At 48.4% G+C, this 19754-nt stretch overlaps 1 protein-coding gene across 1 annotated transcript in view; it reads left to right on the top strand.

Annotated features, from left to right (window-relative positions):
- Positions 1-19754, top strand: part of LOC119861064 (diacylglycerol kinase eta) — a 153495-nt gene that overhangs the window by 68210 nt on the left and 65531 nt on the right. Inside the window, 1 exon segment of the mRNA XM_038415530.2 lies at positions 17788-17898. Within this exon segment, the coding sequence (XP_038271458.1) occupies positions 17788-17898 (111 nt within the window).

The raw sequence follows: 19754 nt of genomic DNA, 5'->3' as shown, positions 1-19754 counted from the left end.
AGGGGTGAACTTGACAGAATGGGGTTTGTGACTGAGGCCCCAGCAGGAACAATTCTTCAAAGAGGAGGCGAATTAGTGTGCTTACAAATCCCTCTGTTGTGTGGGAATTGATGGGATGGGGAGTTTGGGCTAGGTTGTTCAGGGACATTATGGTGGGGATGTCATTCCCCTAAGGAAAAGGAGTACTTGTGGCACCTTAGAGACTAACAAATTTATTAGGGCATAAGTCATTCCCCTAAGGGACATTGGCTGTGCATTACTCCTCTGCTAACAACCCAGTTTCCAGTTCAGCTCCCAGAGCTCAGGGAAGGAGGTCCCTCTCCTCTCCTTGCCCTGAGAATCACTGAGGCAAACCCCGGCCCGCTCTTGATTTAGCAGCATCTGTTTTAGAGAGGGAACTTCTGCTTCCTGGTTCTAAAATAACTGTCCACTGCTCCCTCCGACTCAGCCCTCCACCTTCTTCCTGCCAGTGTTCTCAGCGTCATCTGGGGTTTTAAGCTGCTGCGTGCAGGATGTTATGACACATCACAGACAGGGGAGTCCTCCAGCACCTATTCCTCCTGGCCCCCCGTCCCACCATTGCATCCTGGGAAGTTTCAAGGAGGAGGTCAGGCTTGTCTGGGGGTTGTTCTTTCATCCCTGGTGCAGATGGAGAGTGAGGGTTCAAGGAGTGAGTGGGGAGACTGGAGGAGGTTCAGTCCCCCTGAGTACTTAGAACTAAATCAAACAAAGCAGGGAAATGTCTCTCTCAGTTGAATCACTGTCTTTGTGAGATGAACCTGACCCTTGGAGTAAGGGGAGAGGTGTTAATGGCCGCACAAATGCAGTCTGCAATAGCCCTCATCCTTAATAATGAGGTATTGTCCATGAAGACCATGTCCAAGCATGCAGTGCTTCATCTTGATCCGCACAGTATTGCACAGTGAGATCTGCAGGCTCCACTGTGGTATCAAAGGGCACTTGCGATGCAGTCAGATCCATTATTTGTGTTGCGGGAGCACTTAGAAGCCCCAGTTCAGAGTTGGAGCCCTGCTATGACAGGCACTCTGTGCTTTGCAGATTAGGGTCAGCCATTATGGTCTAGGCAAGCTGTCATTGCGGCCTTCGACCGGACTGGGAAAAATTTAGGCATTCCTAGTGCAAGAAAAAATGAAACCCGGGTACAGTTCTGCAATCTGGGGATTCTGAGATCAGACTCACTTTCATCTTGAAAGCTCTAAGTCTTGTTCACACTCTGATTGTCAGTTTGAAACAGAACATTAAGCTGCTGTATGCAGCACTGGAAGAGCATTCTATATCCTGACATGTAAAGGGGCACTCGCGGCTAAGTCCTGGAGCCTGGAAAGGGTTCCCTAGTGAAGAAGATATCTCTTTGGGACACGGTAATCTTTGCATCACTACTTAGATTACTAGATTTCAGGCCAGGTGAGACCGTCTGTTCTCGACTGATCTCTTGTACAGCATGGGCCAGAGAATCTGCTGATTTCATAATGCAAATGTCATCATGTCAGATTGCAGTGACTTTGTCCGGGAAGACAAAGTGTTGCAAGAGATGTCCTGTGTCATGTTAGTGTGTCACTCTTCAGTGAGGTACCTACAGCAGGAGTTCTCAGGAGGGAGAGAATGTGAAAATAGTGGTGTGTGGCTCTTTAAAGTGCTCCCTCGAGTGCTGACATTCTCATCAATTAAGATCTGTCAAACATCAGCATGAGCTGCAACCAGGCCAGCAAAATGCCATCGCCCTGCTGCTCCTGTTAAAGCCATACACTGTGCACCACTTCTTGAACACCAGTCATTTACGCAGTAGTAATTAATCCTCACTAAATATGTATTTAATTATTTACTGCTATCTGACATAATTACTGTCCTGGTTAATTGAAGGCAAGAATTGCATAGGGTTGTTATTGCATCTGATTAAATACCAATCAAATATCAGTGGGTGACAATAGCCATTCTGTACACTTCTGCAACCCCTTTAATCTGCTGAGTGCTTTGCAAACACTGATTAATGAAACCTCACAAACACTGCTGTGCAGTAGGTAAATACTGTTAGACTACACTCAGTGGATCTCAAACTGTGGGTCAGGATCCCAAAGTTGATCATGACCCCATTTTAATGGGGTTGCCAGGACTGGCTTAGGCTTTCTGGGGTCCAGGGTTGAAGCCGAAGCCCGGAGCCAAGCTGAAGCCCAAAGCCCACTGCATGGGGCTGAAGCCCCTGGGCTCAGGCTTCAGTCCCCCTTCCTGGGGTCGTCTTCTATTTTTTGTTGTTAGAAGGAGGTTGCGAGGCAATGAAGTTTGAGAACCCCTGGACTATGTTGTTCTTGGAGGGAAGTGCGGTCTAGTGGCCTGGGGACAAGTGTGGGTGCCGGGAACTCCTGATTTCCATCCCTGGTTCAGGATTTTACTCCTCTCCGTTGGCTGATTACATTTCACCACGCCATGCCTCCATTTTCTGATCTGGAAATGGAGATGATAATCTCAGCACTTTGAAGCTGGGATCGTGGGCCAGTATTTGCTTAATGTTTCCTTATGGCTCCCTCTACACCCGCCTACTCTGGTCTGTTGCATCCAGCGCTGGTCGCATGTCTTATTCTTAGGCTCTCTGGGGCAGGGACTATTTTTTTGTGTTATTTTGTGTGTTTGTACATCAGCTAGTGCAGTGGAACCATAGGCATGACTGGGATACCAACATAAATAATAATCTCCCCATTTTAAAGGGCTGAATGCCCACCCAGCATCCAGGATTCATCAGCACTGAGCAGGAGTGAGTGGCTTGCTCTGGAAGAGGGTGATGTCTCCAGTAGAGAGCAAGCTCCCTGTCTTGGGAGAGGGCACATAGGCATGTCTACACTGCAATTAAACACCTGTGGCTGTCCCCTGAATCAGGCTCATGGGGCCTGGGTTAATTGCGGTGGAGATGTTTGAGCCTGGGCTGCAGCCCAAGCTCTGAGACCCTTGTCCTTCTCGGAGTCCCACTGAGTGTTGTTGGAGCTAGATGCAGAGTATTTGCATCTACCTCTTCCAGAACAACCCAGGAGTATGGGAGTCACATGCTGCACACTCAGCTGTTCCAGTCAGCGAAAGGGCTAGTGGGTGGAATAATGTCCATAGATATCCTGGAAGGGAGCACGAGAAAATTCCCTTTAGTTGTGTTTCCTTTAGTTGGGCTGAGCCGCATGGTATGACCCCCGACTCAACTAATAGGAACTTGAATGGCCATACTGAACAGACAGGTCCATCTAGTCGGTTTCTTGTCTTTGACAATGGCCAATGTAGATGCTTCAGAGAACCTTCATAATTTACCTCCTAGTGCATTACTGCGCTGTAGATGAAAATGCCTTTCTGACCCTACTAGATGATCAGCTGTACCGTGAAGCATCAAGATCAAAAGCCCCGGTAATTGTCCCCGGGAAATTGTAATCGCAGCTGCTGTTCCTATTTATATAAGATGATAAAAAGAGTCTGTAGACCTTGAATCAGATGATTGCCTGAGCAATATCCTGCAGCAGTAAGTTCCACAGATTAATTACAGGTTTAATTGAAGATCTGATTCTAATCGGAGACAAATAATGCTGAACTAAACCCCCCCGGTCCTCCAGCTGCTGAGACAAGACAGATCATGCTCCACATCAGTGACTTCCTTTTCTGAACTAAATGTACCTCAGCAAATTAATTTCAAAGGCCATTGGAGCCTCCTAATTGACAATAGAGACAGGAGTTCTTATCTATAAAGGCCCTTGGAGAAGCTTGAAGCTTTTGATGAGAAGTGTTACCTCAGGAAAAAATGAGAGGTTTGGGGTGCAGGAGGGTGCTCCGGGCTGGGATCGAGGGGTTTGGAGAGTGGGAGAGGGATCAGGGCTGGGGCAGGGGATTGGGGTGTGGGGAGAGGCTCAGGGATGCAGGCTCCGAGCAGTGCTTACCTCAAGTGGCTCCCGGAAGCTGTGGCATGTCCCTCTCCAGCTCCTATGCGGAGGCGCGGCCAGGCGTTTCTGCACGCTGCCCCATTCGCAGGCATCCCTTTGTAGCTTCCATTGCAGTGCCGGAGGGGGTCATTGGAGTACATAGGCACCGAAGCAGGGCCATGCCGCAGCTTCCAGGAGCTGCGTGGTGCAGCCCGCAACCCAGTACACCAGCTGGAGCACCAGAGCAGCCCCCAACCCAGCGCCCTGGCCCGAGCGCTGGAGTGGGACTGAGCCACATGGTGCGGCCCTGACCCTGCGCCCCGGCTGAAGCGGGGCTGAGCTGCGTGGTGTGGCTCACCGCCTTGGCCTGAGCGCTGGAGCTGGGCTGAGCTACGTGGTATGGCCCACGACCCTGCTCCCCAGCTGGAGCTTGCGGGCCGGCTTAAAACGGCTCGCGGGCCATAGTTTGCCCACCCCTGTGCTAGCTCCTGAAGAGAGAGAGTGCCTTGGCTTCTGGTCAGGCCCTTGCTAGGAAGGGGTAGTGTTGGCCTCTCTTGCCAGGTCCCTCCACTCAGCCTGGCCATGGAGAATGAGGAGGGGCAACACAGCCAGGTGCCAGGCAAACAGCAGCAGCATTCAAAGGGCAGCCAGGAAAAACTGCCTGAGCTATGCCCAGGCTCCCACAGTATCAGGTGTTCTAAGAACATTGTACTGGAGGAGGGTTTCGTTTCATCCAAACAGCTTGAGGATCCTCGGGGCTGCGTCTCTGCTGAGAGCACAGACAGTGGCCTTGTGGAGCTCTGCACCTGGGGCTCAATATCCTTGTCATGCCTGCCTCAGAGCTGCTGCTGGGAGTCAGCTTCTTCTCCAGCAGGACGGCATCGCTCAGCATCCCTTGTCTGCTCAGCACGGGTCAGGTTTCCAAAGCCCTTAGCCCTCACGCAGGAGCCCAAGGGCAGGTCCACACTGCGAAATTGCATTGCAGCCGCACTACTGTAACGCTTCTGTTGAAGATGCTCTAAGCCGATGGGAGATGATAACTCTGTCTCTGCGAGAGGCTGTAGCTATGTCTTCGGGAGATGGGGGGTATAACTTTTTAGTTATACCAAAATGGGTGTGTAGCAGAGACCTGGCCTTAGTGACATGGCCAGAATTACCCCAGGCAGGCTCTCAAAGTGAGCTGGTGCTGGATGCTGAGCCCTTTCGAACATCTGGCCACATCATTCAGATGCCTGTGTGGGCACTGAGCCCGTCAGTTCCTGACTCCAACCGACTCAACGTGGTGTTCAGCATTGGAAGGCTCTTCAGTAGGAAGCCCGCCTTTCCTGCCCATGTGACTCTCAGGCCTGCCCTGCCCCCAGCCACCCCTCCCCAGTCCCTCACGAGATTGGCATAAAAACCAGGAGATTTACAACAGTGAAGTTCTGGGTTCTCTTCACTTGGCCTCTGGTGTTGGAAGGTTTGGGGATCACGTTCCCAGGAGAACACGCAACTTGACTTTTCTTTGTAAATGGAAGCTGAAATTCTCCAGGAAGAACCTGGTTCAGCAGCTGGGCCTGAAGGAAAACACTGCATACCAAAAGGACTGAAGGTAAAAAATCCATTACAATCTACATACCACACAGACTATGCTGACAGCTTGTGCCACACACCCTCAAGGAAACTGCGGAACCACCTGATTAACATCCTCTACAGCAAACAGGGAAAGAATAAGAATGAGCTCTCAAAACTGGATACTCTCATAAAGAACCAACCTTCCACACAAACTTCCTCGTGGCTGGACTTGTAAATGGCGTGTCTAGTTTTTGTAAAGTCCAGCCACGAGGAAGTTTGTGTGGAAGGTTGGTTCTTTATGAGAGTATCCAGTTTTGAGAGCTCATTCTTAATCTTTCCCTGTTTGCTGTAGAGGATGTTGATCAGGTGGTTCCGCAGTTTCCTTGAGAGTGTGTGGCACAAGCTGTCAGCATAGTCTGTGTGGTATGTAGATTGTAATGGATTTTTACCTTCAGTCCTTTCGGTATGATGTCCATCTGTTTGCATTTGGAGAGGAAGATGATGTCTGTCTGTATCTGTGCGAGTTTTTTCATGAAGTTGACAGATTTCCACTCTATACAGCTAAATTCAGTGCCTTGCATAATCACAGGTTTCAGAGTAGCAGCCGTGTTAGTCTGTATTCGCAAAAAGAAAAGGAGTACTTGTGGCACCTTAGAGACTAACAAATTTATTAGAGCATAAGCTTTCGTGAGCTACAGCTCACTTCATCGGATGCATTTGGTGGAAAAAACAGAGGAGAGATTTATATACACACACACAGAGAACATGAAACAATGGGTTTATCATACACACTGTAAGGAGAGTGATCACTTAAGATAAGCCATCACCAACAGCAGGGGGGGGAAGGAGGAAAACCTTTCATGGTGACAAGCAGGTAGGCTAATTCCAGCAGTTAACAAGAATATCAGAGGAACAGTGGGGGGTGGGGTGGGAGGGAGAAATACCATGGGGAAATAGTTTTACTTTGTGTAATGACTCATCCATTCCCAGTCTCTATTCAAGCCTAAAAGAAAAGGAGTACTTGTGGCACCTTAGAGACTAACAAATTTATTAGAGCATAAGCTTTCGTGAGCTACAGCTCACTTCATCGGATGCATCCGATGAAGTGAGCTGTAGCTCACGAAAGCTTATGCTTTAATAAATTTGTTAGTCTCTAAGGTGCCACAAGTACTCCTTTTCTTTTTGCGAATACAGACTAACACGGCTGCTACTCTGAAACCTATTCAAGCCTAAGTTAATTGTATCCAGTTTGCAAATTAATTCCAATTCAGCAGTCTCTCGTTGGAGTCTGTTTTTGAAGCTTTTTTGTTGAAGTATAGCCACTCTTAGGTCTGTGATCGAGTGACCAGAGAGATTGAAGTGTTCTCCAACTGGTTTTTGAATGTTATAATTCTTGACGTCTGACTTGTGTCCATTCATTCTTTTACGTAGAGACTGTCCAGTTTGGCCAATGTACATGGCAGAGGGGCATTGCTGGCACATGATGGCATATATCACATTGGTAGATGCGCAGGTGAACGAGCCTCTGATAGTGTGGCTGATGTGATTAGGCCCTATGATGGTATCCCCTGAATAGATATGTGGACAGAGTTGGCAACGGGCTTTGTTGCAAGGATAGGTTCCTGGGTTAGTGGTTCTGTTGTGTGGTGTGTGGTTGCTGGTGAGTATTTGCTTCAGATTGGGGGGCTGTCTGTAAGCAAGGACTGGTCTGTCTCCCAAGATCTGAGAGAGCGATGGCTCGTCCTTCAGGATAGGTTGTAGATCCTTGATGATGCGTTGGAGAGGTTTTAGTTGGGGGCTGAAGGTGATGGCTAGTGGCGTTCTGTTGTTTTCTTTGTTGGGCCTGTCCTGTAGTAGGTGACTTCTGGGTACTCTTCTGGCTCTGTCAATCTGTTTCTTCACTTCAGCAGGTGGGTATTGTAGTTGTAGGAATGCATGATAGAGATCTTGTAGGTGTTTGTCTCTGTCTGAGGGGTTGGAGCAAATGCGGTTATATCGTAGCGCTTGGCTGTAGACAATGGATCGAGTGGTATGATCTGGATGAAAGCTAGAGGCATGTAGGTAGGAATAGCGGTCATCATGAATAGGTCGGAGTATGAACAAGAGGCTACTAGGCAGCTCTCCAACACCACTTTCTACAAGCCATTACCCTCTGATCCCACTGAGAGTTACCAAAAGAAACTACAGCATTTGCTCAAGAAACTCCCTGAAAAAGCACAAGAACAAATCCGCACAGACACACCCCTGGAGCCCCGACCTGGGGTATTCTATCTGCTACCCAAGATCCATAAACCTGGAAATCCTGGACGCCCCATCATCTCAGGCATTGGCACCCTGACAGCAGGATTGTCTGCCTATGTAGACTCCCTCCTCAGGCACTTCGTTACCAGCACTCCCAGCTATCTTCGAGACACCACCGATTTCCTGAGGAAACTACAGTCCATTGGTGATCTTCCTAAAAACACCATCCTAGCCACTATGGATGTAGAAGCCCTCTACACCAACATTCCACACAAAGATGGACTACAAGCCGTCAGGAACAGTATCCCCGATACTGTCACAGCTAACCTGGTGGCAGAACTTTGTGACTTTGTCCTGACCCATAACTATTTCACATTTGGTGACAATGTATACCTTCAAATCAGCGGCACTGCGATGGGTACCCGCATGGCCCCACAGTATGCCAACATTTTTATGGCTGACTTAGAACAACGCTTCCTCAGCTCTCGTCCCCTAATGCCCCTACTCTACTTGCGCTACATTGATGACATCTTCATCATCTGGACCCATGGAAAAGAAGCTCTTGAGGAATTCCACCATGATTTCAACAATTTCCATCCCACCATCAACCTCAGCCTGGACCAGTCCACACAAGAGATCCACTTCCTGGACACTACGGTGCTAATAAGCGATGGTCACATAAACACCACCCTATATCGGAAACCTACTGACCGCTATTCCTACCTACATGCCTCTAGCTTTCATCCAGATCATACCACTCGATCCATTGTCTACAGCCAAGCGCTACGATATAACCACATTTGCTCCAACTCCTCAGACAGAGACAAACACCTACAAGATCTCTATCATGCATTCCTACAACTACAATACCCACCTGCTGAAGTGAAGAAACAGATTGACAGAGCCAGAAGAGTACCCAGAAGTCACCTACTACAGGACAGGCCCAACAAAGAAAACAACAGAACGCCACTAGCCATCACCTTCAGCCCCCAACTAAAACCTCTCCAACGCATCATCAAGGATCTACAACCTATCCTGAAGGACGAGCCATCGCTCTCTCAGATCTTGGGAGATAGACCAGTCCTTGCTTACAGACAGCCCCCCAATCTGAAGCAAATACTCACCAGCAACCACACACCACACAACAGAACCACTAACCCAGGAACCTATCCTTGCAACAAAGCCCGTTGCCAACTCTGTCCACATATCTATTCAGGGGATACCATCATAGGGCCTAATCACATCAGCCACACTATCAGAGGCTCGTTCACCTGCGCATCTACCAATGTGATATATGCCATCATGTGCCAGCAATGCCCCTCTGCCATGTACATTGGCCAAACTGGACAGTGTCTTCGTAAAAGAATGAATGGACACAAATCAGACGTCAAGAATTATAACATTCAAAAACCAGTTGGAGAACACTTCAATCTCTCTGGTCACTCGATCACAGACCTATGAGTGGCTATACTTCAACAAAAAAGCTTCAAAAACAGACTCCAAGGAGAGACTGCTGAATTGGAATTAATTTGCAAACTGGATACAATTAACTTAGGCTTGAATAGAGACTGGGAATGGATGAGTCATTACACAAAGTAAAACTATTTCCCCATGGTATTTCTCCCCCCCACCCCACCCCCCACTGTTCCTCTGATATTCTTGTTAACTGCTGGAATTAGCCTACCTGCTTGTCACCATGGAAGGTTTTCCTCCTTCCCCCCCCTGCTGTGGGTGATGGCTTATCTTAAGTGATCACTCTCCTTACAGTGTGTATGATAAACCCATTGTTTCATGTTCTCTGTGTGTGTGTATATAAATCTCTCCTCTGTTTTTTCCACCAAATGCATCCGATGAAGTGAGCTGTAGCTCACGAAAGCTTATGCTCTAATAAATTTGTTAGTCTCTAAGGTGCCACAAGTACTCCTTTTCTTTTTGCAAATACAGACTAACACGGCTGCTACTCTGAAAACTGAGTAGTGTGAGATTCACGATGACCTCACCAGAGCTGGCAATGGGGAATTGAACTATCTGAATGTTTCCCTCACTCATCACTGCACCCCACAGAGCAGGTGATTGCACCAGTGAAAAGGGAGGCAGATGCTGCTGTTAAGATGAGACAAGATTGCTGCTTCTTTCTACCCCATGCACCCCCTCCTTCTGGTACTGGAGGCCAGATTTAATTCTCTGCTAGCGCTTCTGTCTGAGTGAATCATATTCCGCTGCAATGAACGGGGAGGGCAGGGCAGGGCCATTATTTTAATAGGTCATCAGACTGGAGCAGATAACGGGAAGGCTGATAAGCCCAGAGAGCCGTGGGCTATTGATTAGTCCACTATTGCTTGCACCTTTTAAGGTGCAAATGAAGGAACAAGCAATGCCAGCCAGTCTAGATGCTTCAGCAAAGGGGAGATGTTAGCATTGCTCTGATTAGTGCAGCTGCTTCGCTAGAAAGAAGGAACCTGTTTTTAGCCTCCTGATATAAACAGAAGTACAATGTTAATAACTGCCTGGCACATCAGGAAATAAGAGCAAAGAAAGCAAGAGTCTTTGGAAAGCTCTCATCGTGAGGGCTCTTTGTTTAAAGGGGCAGTATACCCAGTCACTTGCAGTGGTTAGTTTTGTTGTTTGTCACCTTGCAGCCTCTTAGAAGCTCAAAAGTGACGTTTCCCATCCTCCACTTCTGCTCTTACCTTTTTTTCAGAGATAATTTCCCTCTGTTATTCCTTAAAAGCAAGATGCAGGGATAAAATGGCTAATGACCCCAGCTAATAAAGGCTCATAACAGAAAGAAATGCAAAGTGTGTGTGTTTCCTCTTCCCTCCTCCCCCTCAAAAAAATCTCAGATACTTCCCGGTTTGATGAAAACATCCCAGAGGCAGTGTTTCCCACTCTTTAAATGTTTGATGCTTTTTTCTAAAGCCCCTGGTCCTGGAATCCTGTGTGGGATTTTTTTCAATTGAAAGTTTCTGGTCCTCCTGGTTACAGAGAAAAGCTTGAAAACATGATCCAGGTGCTCCTTAAAGTCTCAAAAAGCAAATAAAAAGAACACAATGTATATTATTTTACAAATCTCATGATTTTATGGCAATCTCCTGATTTTGGGGCCTGACTCATTGTTTTGGAGCCTTTGCTGAGCCTGTTGACAATACATGCAGCTGCATGGCTCTCCTCGTACCTGTGTTCTCACACAATGCTGTATCCTGAGATGTCTTTAACCTGAAGGATTGCACAGAGCAGAAAACAATAATAATAATAAAACCATGTTGAAACTTATTTATGTGGTGAATACCCTCATGCATAACCTGATTAATTGGAGCATTCAGCATCTAAACCAGGGCTTCACTGAGAGGTTTTGCAGCTTCCCTGTTGGAGAACATGATACAAATTGTTTGCTTATTTTATATTCCTGTTGTCATATGCATGGTCCATATGGGCAGCACAGCTCTGGGGATATTTTTGAGTGTTATCTTGTGCACCCTCTACTGACCAAATGGCAACTCTGTTCAGTAGTGGAATAAGAGCATTTGCAGAGTCCCCTTGAAACAGGAGCTACGTGGATATCAATTCCTTTTTAGCGAACCAGAAGTTTGAATTTTCTGTGGTGTTTCGAATCCTGGGGAGGTTTGCCCTGCTTTCCCCACCTGGCAGCACATTTTAGTACTGCCCCTTCACAAAGGGTCCTCTTAAAACAGATTTAAACTGCAAGTTTCCTTATTTATGTTTTGGAAAGGATAGCAGGGCTGGTGCCTGCCCGAGAAAGAACAAAGGTAAGGTGTTATAGCAAACTTGGAGACAGCTGAGAGGCAAAGCACAACTGCAATGTTACCTGGAAAAACCTGATCCTCACTCCACCTCTTTGCAAACTTGGTGTCTTGGGCTAAGTCCACAGCCCCAACCTGGGCATCTAGTGTGCCTAGAGCTGATGAAGGGGTTCTGGTTTTCTTGAGGCATTGCCGTGAAATCTAGGCACCAGAGGGTGAAACTTTTACTACTCATAGGCAGCTCTTTGCATTCAACATTATGGTCGTATGTTTGTCATATGGAACACTTTAATTTACGAGCACCCAGCATTTGCCATGCAGAGGGCCAACTTCCTGGGAGCCTGTGGGCTGCATTTTATCTGGATAAAAGTTTACATAAATGTTTCACTAAAGAGAAAAATTTACCTGACCCTAATGAATGCTGGGATTTGACTATTTCTTGGCAGGCAGGTAGCGATCGCTTGTTCGCTTCATTCTGCAATAATGAAAACCGGCAGTTGATGGGTTTTGTCCTCATCCAAAGTCATGGGGGGAAGGGGGAACTGCAAATGGTTTTATGGAATAGGAGGATTAAGTGACCTCCAAACCAGAGCACCTCAGGCTGTGACCCTATGCAAAGGACATGTGCCTGGCCTCATTTAGCGCTCACTCCATCTATGATGGAGACCTCCCTCACAACCCCTCCTGTGATCCTCCTCCCACAGACAGCTTCTTTGCTGTCTGTTATACCCCCTGTGTGGCCTGGGACAAGGAGGTGCAGCTGAAGTTTGGTGTTCCAAGTGGGCTTTGCAAGTGGGCAATATGAAGAAATGCAGAGTTAGAGCAGCTCGTCCATCTTTGCTGTGGGCCATTAGCACTGGTGTCAGATGGGATCCTGGATGCTGTCAGGAATGGTGCTCTGCCTGGGGGGCTGGGTGCCATTGGTGTGACTGGGGCTGGGACCCTGGAACAGCAGGACACAGTGCTGTTCCAAAGACTAAGGCCCATGATGCCATGTCAATCTGTTGGTGCTGGTGCCACATCGATTAGGTGTAGCTGAAGAATCTGTGTTGTGCAATATCAGCCTGGTATAGTTACAGGTGTGTACTGTGCCATGTTGATCCTGTGTACTTATGAAATCTGCATGAAACTAATTTGATTGTATCCAGGAAAAAAAGATAGTATTGGTATTTTTGGTTTTGTTTGGTGGTGGTGAGGAGTTGGAGGGAGGGGAGGGTTAATTTTCCCCCACTTGTTGAATTTGTGTGTCATTCTGAGCTATTCACCTTCATTCGTATGAAGATGTTTGGTACTTTGGACATTTGTCTCTCACTGCAATGTGTGAGTGGAAATGGAAAGCATTCCAAAAAGCTACACGAGGTGCGAAGAGAGGGTAAAGGTCCGAGCTCTGCCTGTTAGCAAGCTATCCAATTGTCCGGAGTCGTTGGTGACTGGGGAGTGGAAACAAGCCCGTGAATGTACTGAAGGAGTAAAAATCAATCATTCTTCAATCTAGATCAAATACAAACACTGTCAAGAGTCGTTAAGCAACAAGATAGAAAGGGGTTCATGTGCATGATACAGAAAATTGGCTCCTTCAGCTTCTTGGAGATCAATTGTGTCATGGAATGAAATTGCCTATTGAGGCATTGGAGAAGAACACTGATGATCCTGTAAGTCGGTGCTACTCAAAGTGGTGGTCTGCAGACCGGTGCTGGTCTGCGAGCCATCGGCTGCCGATCTGTGCACATATTGGAAAAAAAAATTGCCGGGCCCCCACATCAGATAGCTTGAGAAGCACTGTTGTAAGTGACACATTTTAATTGCCGTTGTCCTCATCCAAATGTAGCCACAATGATAAACTGGAATCCCTGTGCTAGGCCTTCAACAGCATCTTCATTCAGGAGCTGGCTCTCTTGCTCTTGTTACGTAACAGGTTCAACCTAAACTCATGTCAGCAGGTTAAGAGCATCCACACATAGAGTCAAATCAATTTAGCTAAATCAGTTCAACCTCCCTTTAGTGAAACTGTGTAATTCTGTACACAGGCCAGCCCATAGGCTTTGATACCAAACCAGGGCCCAGGTCAATTGGGCAGGGCAGTAACTGTGGCATGCAGACAGAGGAAGGGGTCTCCAGAGCATATTCAGAGCGTTATTGCCTAGTCATTGCTCCATGGTGGCAGGCAGCAATCTTTGCTTGGCTGCCATGCTCCACCCACTTCTAAATCCATCTGCACAGAAGGGAGAATAGCAGCAGCCCAGCGGAAGCAGGGTCCAGTGCTGTGGATAGCCCATACAAGGGAATCAACGTCTCCTTATGTTCCTCTTGCTCCCCGACATGGCATGGTGCACCATTGAGCCCTTGTTGAGTGGTGATTGTACCACTAAAAAGATCAAGACAAAAACCTGAGACTAAAGTTGTGACCTTCTTTTGCATTAATGCCCCCTTTGGTGTCACAGAAAATGAGCAATGTAATGAAGTGTTTTGAAGGACTTTGCTCTAAATATACTCCTCCAGACCAGACAGATTTAAACTCCCAGACTCAGATGCTGCAAATGAAGAAAAAAAGGGGAAAAACTGAAAGAAGCACTAAGAGGATCAGCATGTTCATGCAAGATGACTGATCAGACATAAGAAATGACCCGATAATAGTATCCATTCAGGGAAAAATGCATTGCTGCTAAATGCTGATTGTACAGCTGAAAATAAACATGCCCTATATTGTGTCTAGGTTACTGAAGAGAGCATCCCAAAATGCAGAATATCGTATGAGAGGATCTCTGCTATTTTGCTCAGAGAAAATAAAATGAAAGAGATGAGAGACCTTCACAGAAGCAAACAACTCCAGCATTTGCTTTCTGTGCAATGAGCACACTGTTGAAACCTTTTTGAAGAAAGAAGTAGCACCTTACATAGCACATGGGGGAAGTTCAAAATGTTTTCCACCCTGCCGTCAGCCTCCTGGTTGATTGACTGATACCATAGGATTGATAGCCTGGCTTCCCAAAGACACTCAGTGGATTGTGTCTCTGCATTTTCATCCAAGTGCCATAAGGATGCTGCTGTTTGCGCTGAGCAGGAGGCCTTTGTTTGAAACACAACAAACATTTCACACAACAAGGGACTGTACAGAGATTCTAAACTTTTACAAAAGCAATTTCAGGAGTTTGCAGAGGGCTTGGCTGATCACAGGCTGCTAGTACAGCTGCAGTCTCAGTGGAAATCTGATTTGATATAGTTAACAGCAAAGAACTGGAACTATGCAAGAGCAAATAAAATAAATGATTCACCGAAGGAATGGAACTTTTCCATTACTGAGCCAACATGATTGATCTCAAATACAGAAGTCATGGGCTGAGCTCCATACAAGAAGAGGTAGGTGTGATGTAATTCTGAGTTCCTTCCTTCTCTTCTAGGTTGATATAATAAAAGTTATTACTCTCCCCCTCCCTCTCTGATAGCCTGGGACCAGCACAGCTCCAACAGCACTACAAACAACAATGGAAGATCTCGGTATCTAGGGTGGATAGTGGGTAGGTCTGACTAGTTAATAGATTGGAGGCTTGATTCTTGTGTTTTACTGTCAGACCAGCCCCCTCTGCATTGTGGACATTGGTTGCCTTTTTGTTTCTGAGGAGTAAATGGGCTTATGAAGTGACTTGCAGCAAGTAGGTGCCTTTGCCTTCATTTCACAAAACCTTTGTGCTTTCAGAGGGAAAAAGGTGGTTTTCTTTGGGCTGCAGAAAATGACAGCAAGCCTAGTATTGTCCCACAGTGGGTCTCTAGCTCTGGTATTATCTGGCCCCCCTTACCAGTGCCCCTCCATCTCCATTGTGTTATCCTCATACCCTGGTGGAGGCAGAGCAGGGCCACTCTCCCCATTGCACAGCTGGAATTAGGCCCAGAAAGACCTGTCCACGGTCACAGGTCACACACGGAGGCTGTGGCAGAGCAGGGAATTTAATCCAAGTCTCCTGGGTCCCAAGCTAGTACCCTAAGCACTGGGCCATCCTGCCTCTCTAAGGGGCTCTGTGGGGTCTGTTCTGTATGTAGGGTTGCCTACTTTCTAATAGCACAAAACAGAACACCTCTTCCCCCGCTCGCTCCACCCCCCTCCCTCTGTCGCTTGCTCTCTCCCACTCTCACCAGGCTGGGGCAGGAGCTTGGGGTGAAGGAGGGGGGATGAGGACTCGGCTGGGAATGTGGGCTTGGGCGTGGGGCGAGGATGAGGGGTTAGTGGTGTTGGAGGGGGCTGAGGGATGGGGCAGGGGATTGGGGTGCAGGGTGCGAGGTCCGGGAGGGAGTTTGGGTGCGGGAGGGGACTCCAGGCTGGGGCAGGGGGTAGGCATGTAGGAGGGGGCTCAGGACCAGGGCATGGGGCTGGGGTGGGATGGGTGCAGGGTCCCGGCGGCACTTGTGCGGCTCCCAGGAAGCAGCTGCCAGGTCCCTGCAGCCCCTAGGCACATGGACGGCCAGGAAGGCTCCACAGTGCTGCCCTAGTGCCCGCAGGCTCCACCCCCACAGTTCCCATTGGCTGTGGTTCCCGGCCAATGGGAGCTGCAGAGCCGGCACTCGGGGTGGGGGCAACGTGTGGAGTCTCCCTGGCTGCCCATGTGCCTAGGAGTTGCAAGGACCTGGCAGCTGCTTCCAGGAGATGCGCTCCGTTAGGGCAGGCAGGGAGCCATGGGCCCCCACTGTGCCGCCAACCGGACATTTAATGGCCCAGTTGGCAGTGCTGACTGGAGCCCCCAAGGTACCTTTTCGGCCGGGCATTCCAGTCGAAAACTGGATTCCTGGCAACCCTATCTGTATCACGCTCTGCACTGCTCCACACTAGTCTCGTGTCATTATGGGGCTTGGATTCTACCCGTTCCAATCTAGATGTGTGTAGGACTCCGTTAGCCTTGTGTAAGTACAGAGGTCCTGATTCAGGAAAGCCCTTAAGCACATGCTTGAGTCCATTCATTTCCAGGAATGCATTTAAACGTGGGCTTAGCATGGGCTTTCCTGACTCAGGACCAGACCCAGGACTGTACCAGCTATGAGGACTAACAGAGTATGTAGCATGTTGGCCCAGTTTGCCTCTGGGCTTTGCATGCTGCCAGGCCAAGCATGGAGCAGAAAAAAGAGGGTCCTGATTGTCTCTTTTTTGACACCCGTGTCATCCCGTTGTCTTCCCAGCTTTATTCCTGCTTTACCCTGGAGGGAGGAAGATGGGAACTGGGCTCAATGGGTTTAGTCATGCAAATCTAACAGACAGACTGAAAGCTCAGGGCGTGTGTGAAAGAAATGAGTCCCTCCCTGGGGAAATGGAAAACCTTAACATTGGTCTTCTTCTCAGGGGAGGGTGATCTTTAAGGCTGAGATAATTAACCATTGGAACAATTTACTGAGGGTCATGGGGGATTTGCCCTGGCTGACAACTTTTCAATCCTGACTGAAAATTGGTCTAAAAGCTCTGCTCCAGGAATCATTGTGGGGCAGTTCTCTGGCCTGTGTAATACAGGGGGGTCCAACTGGATGATCACAATGGGCCCTTCTGGCCTTGGAATCTGTAGATCAGTGATTGACAAGTGGGTCTACAAAGTGGGTCTCAGCCACAGAGTGCCTTGGGTGTCTCTGCTTTTGTCTGCATGGTTGTTTATCCTGGCATGAATGGCGCAGTTAACTAACTGAATCCTTAATGTCCCAATGCATTTAAAAACACACGTAATTCAAGCCTCCTCTGTATGTGGGACCACCTGTCCTCCCACCCGGCCTCTCCCTGCTGTATCCAAAGAGCATTTTCTGTTACTGAAAGTGGTTTGCATCAAAGATGAAGGGTTGAATAATCTTCCTGTGTGGTCCTCCACTTTGCCAGACCCATACTCCCTGCACTGGCCTCCTCCATGCCAAAACCAGAGGGCCACACAGATATATTCTCTGTCTCAGGAAGGTGCCCCCTTCCTGAGCCCATGCACTTGGCTCAGGTTGGGTTTGAAGGTTTCTGAAATGTGCTGTCTCTTTAAGATCCCAGATCATTAAATGTGCCAGATCCTCAGCTGGTGGAAATTTTTGTAAACCCAGTGACCTTGATTGTGCTACACTGAGTTACGCCATGCCCCGTATGTGGGCATGAACTGACAGATCACTGCCCTCTTTAGTATGTTACCCCTTCTCCCTGCTACACTGTGTGCTTTTATGGCTGCATCTCATGGATTTGCTGGCTCGTGCCAGGCTCTGCTTTGGAACAGTCTGTACATGGCCCAGGCCCTGGCATGCAAGGGGTTAAGGCCTTGGATTCCTTTGGCCAGCCGTGGGTTGGGGTGTGAAGGCTCATTGGGTTCCTGTGGCTCTCTTTGCAGAAGAGCGTGAAGGAGGGGCTGTTACTGAAGCAGACGAGCTCCTTCCAGAGGTGGAAGAGGCGATACTTTAAGCTGCGGGGCCGGACACTGTATTATGCCAAGGACTGCAAGGTAGGATAAACCCAGCAGCCCCTGGGCATTGGGGAAGCTCTGAGAGGAGGCTCCCTTAGGCCCCAGGGCATTGCCAGTGTGATGGCTGCCATGGCTCATGCCCCGGGGATTCAGCAGGAGACTTGTGGAGCTCTAAGCATGAGCTGCTACAGCTTGAGCTAAAGCTGTCTAGCCAGTGCGGCAGCAGACTTGCCCCCAACGGATGGGGCACGGAGGGGCTGTCACACATTCGGTCTCTCATCCCCCCACAGGCCGCTGGGGCTTGGCCTTCCCCTTTGCCTTCCCTTTGTCCCCACGGCATTGGACCTGGGTCTGCTCCATTTACCTGGGATGTCCAGCAGCCTAACCTGGGGGCTCTCCTCTCCTCCAGCCTTGGGAGCTAGTGCTACCCTGACTATCCAATCAGGGCAACCCTGTCTGAGCTAATAAACCAGTGAACTTGGGTATTCCTCTTCCCCCGGCATGCACGCACACACATGCTTGCAGATATACGCACCTGAGTGAGCCAGCTCCTGAAACGGACAGCTGGCTCATTAGTTGGTTTGCTCTGTCTTCAGACCCCAGCACTCTGGGTTATTACTACACATTGCCAGAATGCAGTCCCCATTGGCAGAGCCCCGCAAGGTAGCCAGCCCCTGCCAGGAATGCTGGGTCCCATCTCAGGAACAGGCAATCACTCGCCAACCCATTGGAGAGGAGCATGCGGCACACCAAGCAAGCAGTGATTTCCTGACCTCTCTAGTGCCCAGGAGGGGTCTCCCCTGGACAGAGAAGATGGCTCCGAAAGACAGAGGATTCAGAGAGGGGAAGGAGCATTCCCTGTAGTGTGTCCTCCAGGACTTTGCTCAGTCTTGCTTGTAAGGAGGGGGAGTTTCACAAGGCCTAACTCTGATCCCAGTTGAGTCAATGAGAGCAGAGTTCGGCTGATGGGAAGGCCCAGTTCCTCATGGATTTCCATAGGACTTAGGCACTTCAATAACTTTGAGGATCTGGGTATTTGAGAAGCCCACCCTAAATATCTTCAGCAAGAGGCCTCCCAGCATGTCCTCTGCGAGTCTGGATGGTGACTGGCTTCGCCCTTTCTCTCTGCTAGGGAATGTTATTGACGCCCAGATTGGCCTGCTGTAAATCATAGCGCTGGGAGGGACCTTGAGAGAGCATCAGGTACAGCGCCCTGCGCTGAGGCAGGACCCAGTAACCTAGACCAGCCCTGACAAGTGTTTGTCCAACCTGGTCTTAAAAACCTCCAATGATGGGGACCACAACTTCCCTTGGATGCCTGTTCCAGAGCTTAAATGTCTTTGGAGTTAGAAATCTTTTCCTAATATCTAATCTAAATCTCCCTTGCTGCAGATTAAGTTGATTACTTCTTGTCCTACCTTCAGTGAATGTGGAGAATAATGGATCACCATCCTCTTTAGAACAGCCCTGAATGTATTTGAACACTGTGATCAGTCCCCACTTCAGTCTTCTGTTCTTAAGACTGAGCATGCCCAGGCTTTCCTCAGAGGGCAGGTTTTGAAAACTTTTATCATTTTTGTTGCTCCCCTCTCCAATTTGTCCACATCTTTCTTAAAGTGTGGCACCCAGAACTAGATGCAGTTCTCCAGCTGAGGCCTCTCCAGTGCCGAGTAGAATGGGACAGTTTCCTCCCGTGTCCTTTAGACAAGACTCCTGTTAATACACCCCAGAATGATATTAGCCTTTTTTTTTTTTCAACTGCACCACATTGTTGACTCATATTCAATTCAATCCATTCTAACCCCCAGATTCTTTTCACCAGTATTGCCACCTAGATAGTTTTCCCCATTTGTAGTTGTGCATTTTACTTTTATTCTTTCTTATGTGTAGTACTT

This window comes from Dermochelys coriacea, chromosome 9 (assembly GCF_009764565.3).
Source record: "Dermochelys coriacea isolate rDerCor1 chromosome 9, rDerCor1.pri.v4, whole genome shotgun sequence".
Classification (NCBI taxonomy): domain Eukaryota; kingdom Metazoa; phylum Chordata; order Testudines; family Dermochelyidae; genus Dermochelys; species Dermochelys coriacea.
The sequence above is the reverse complement of the archived record's forward strand: the minus strand, read 5'-3'. Positions and strand labels throughout refer to the sequence as shown.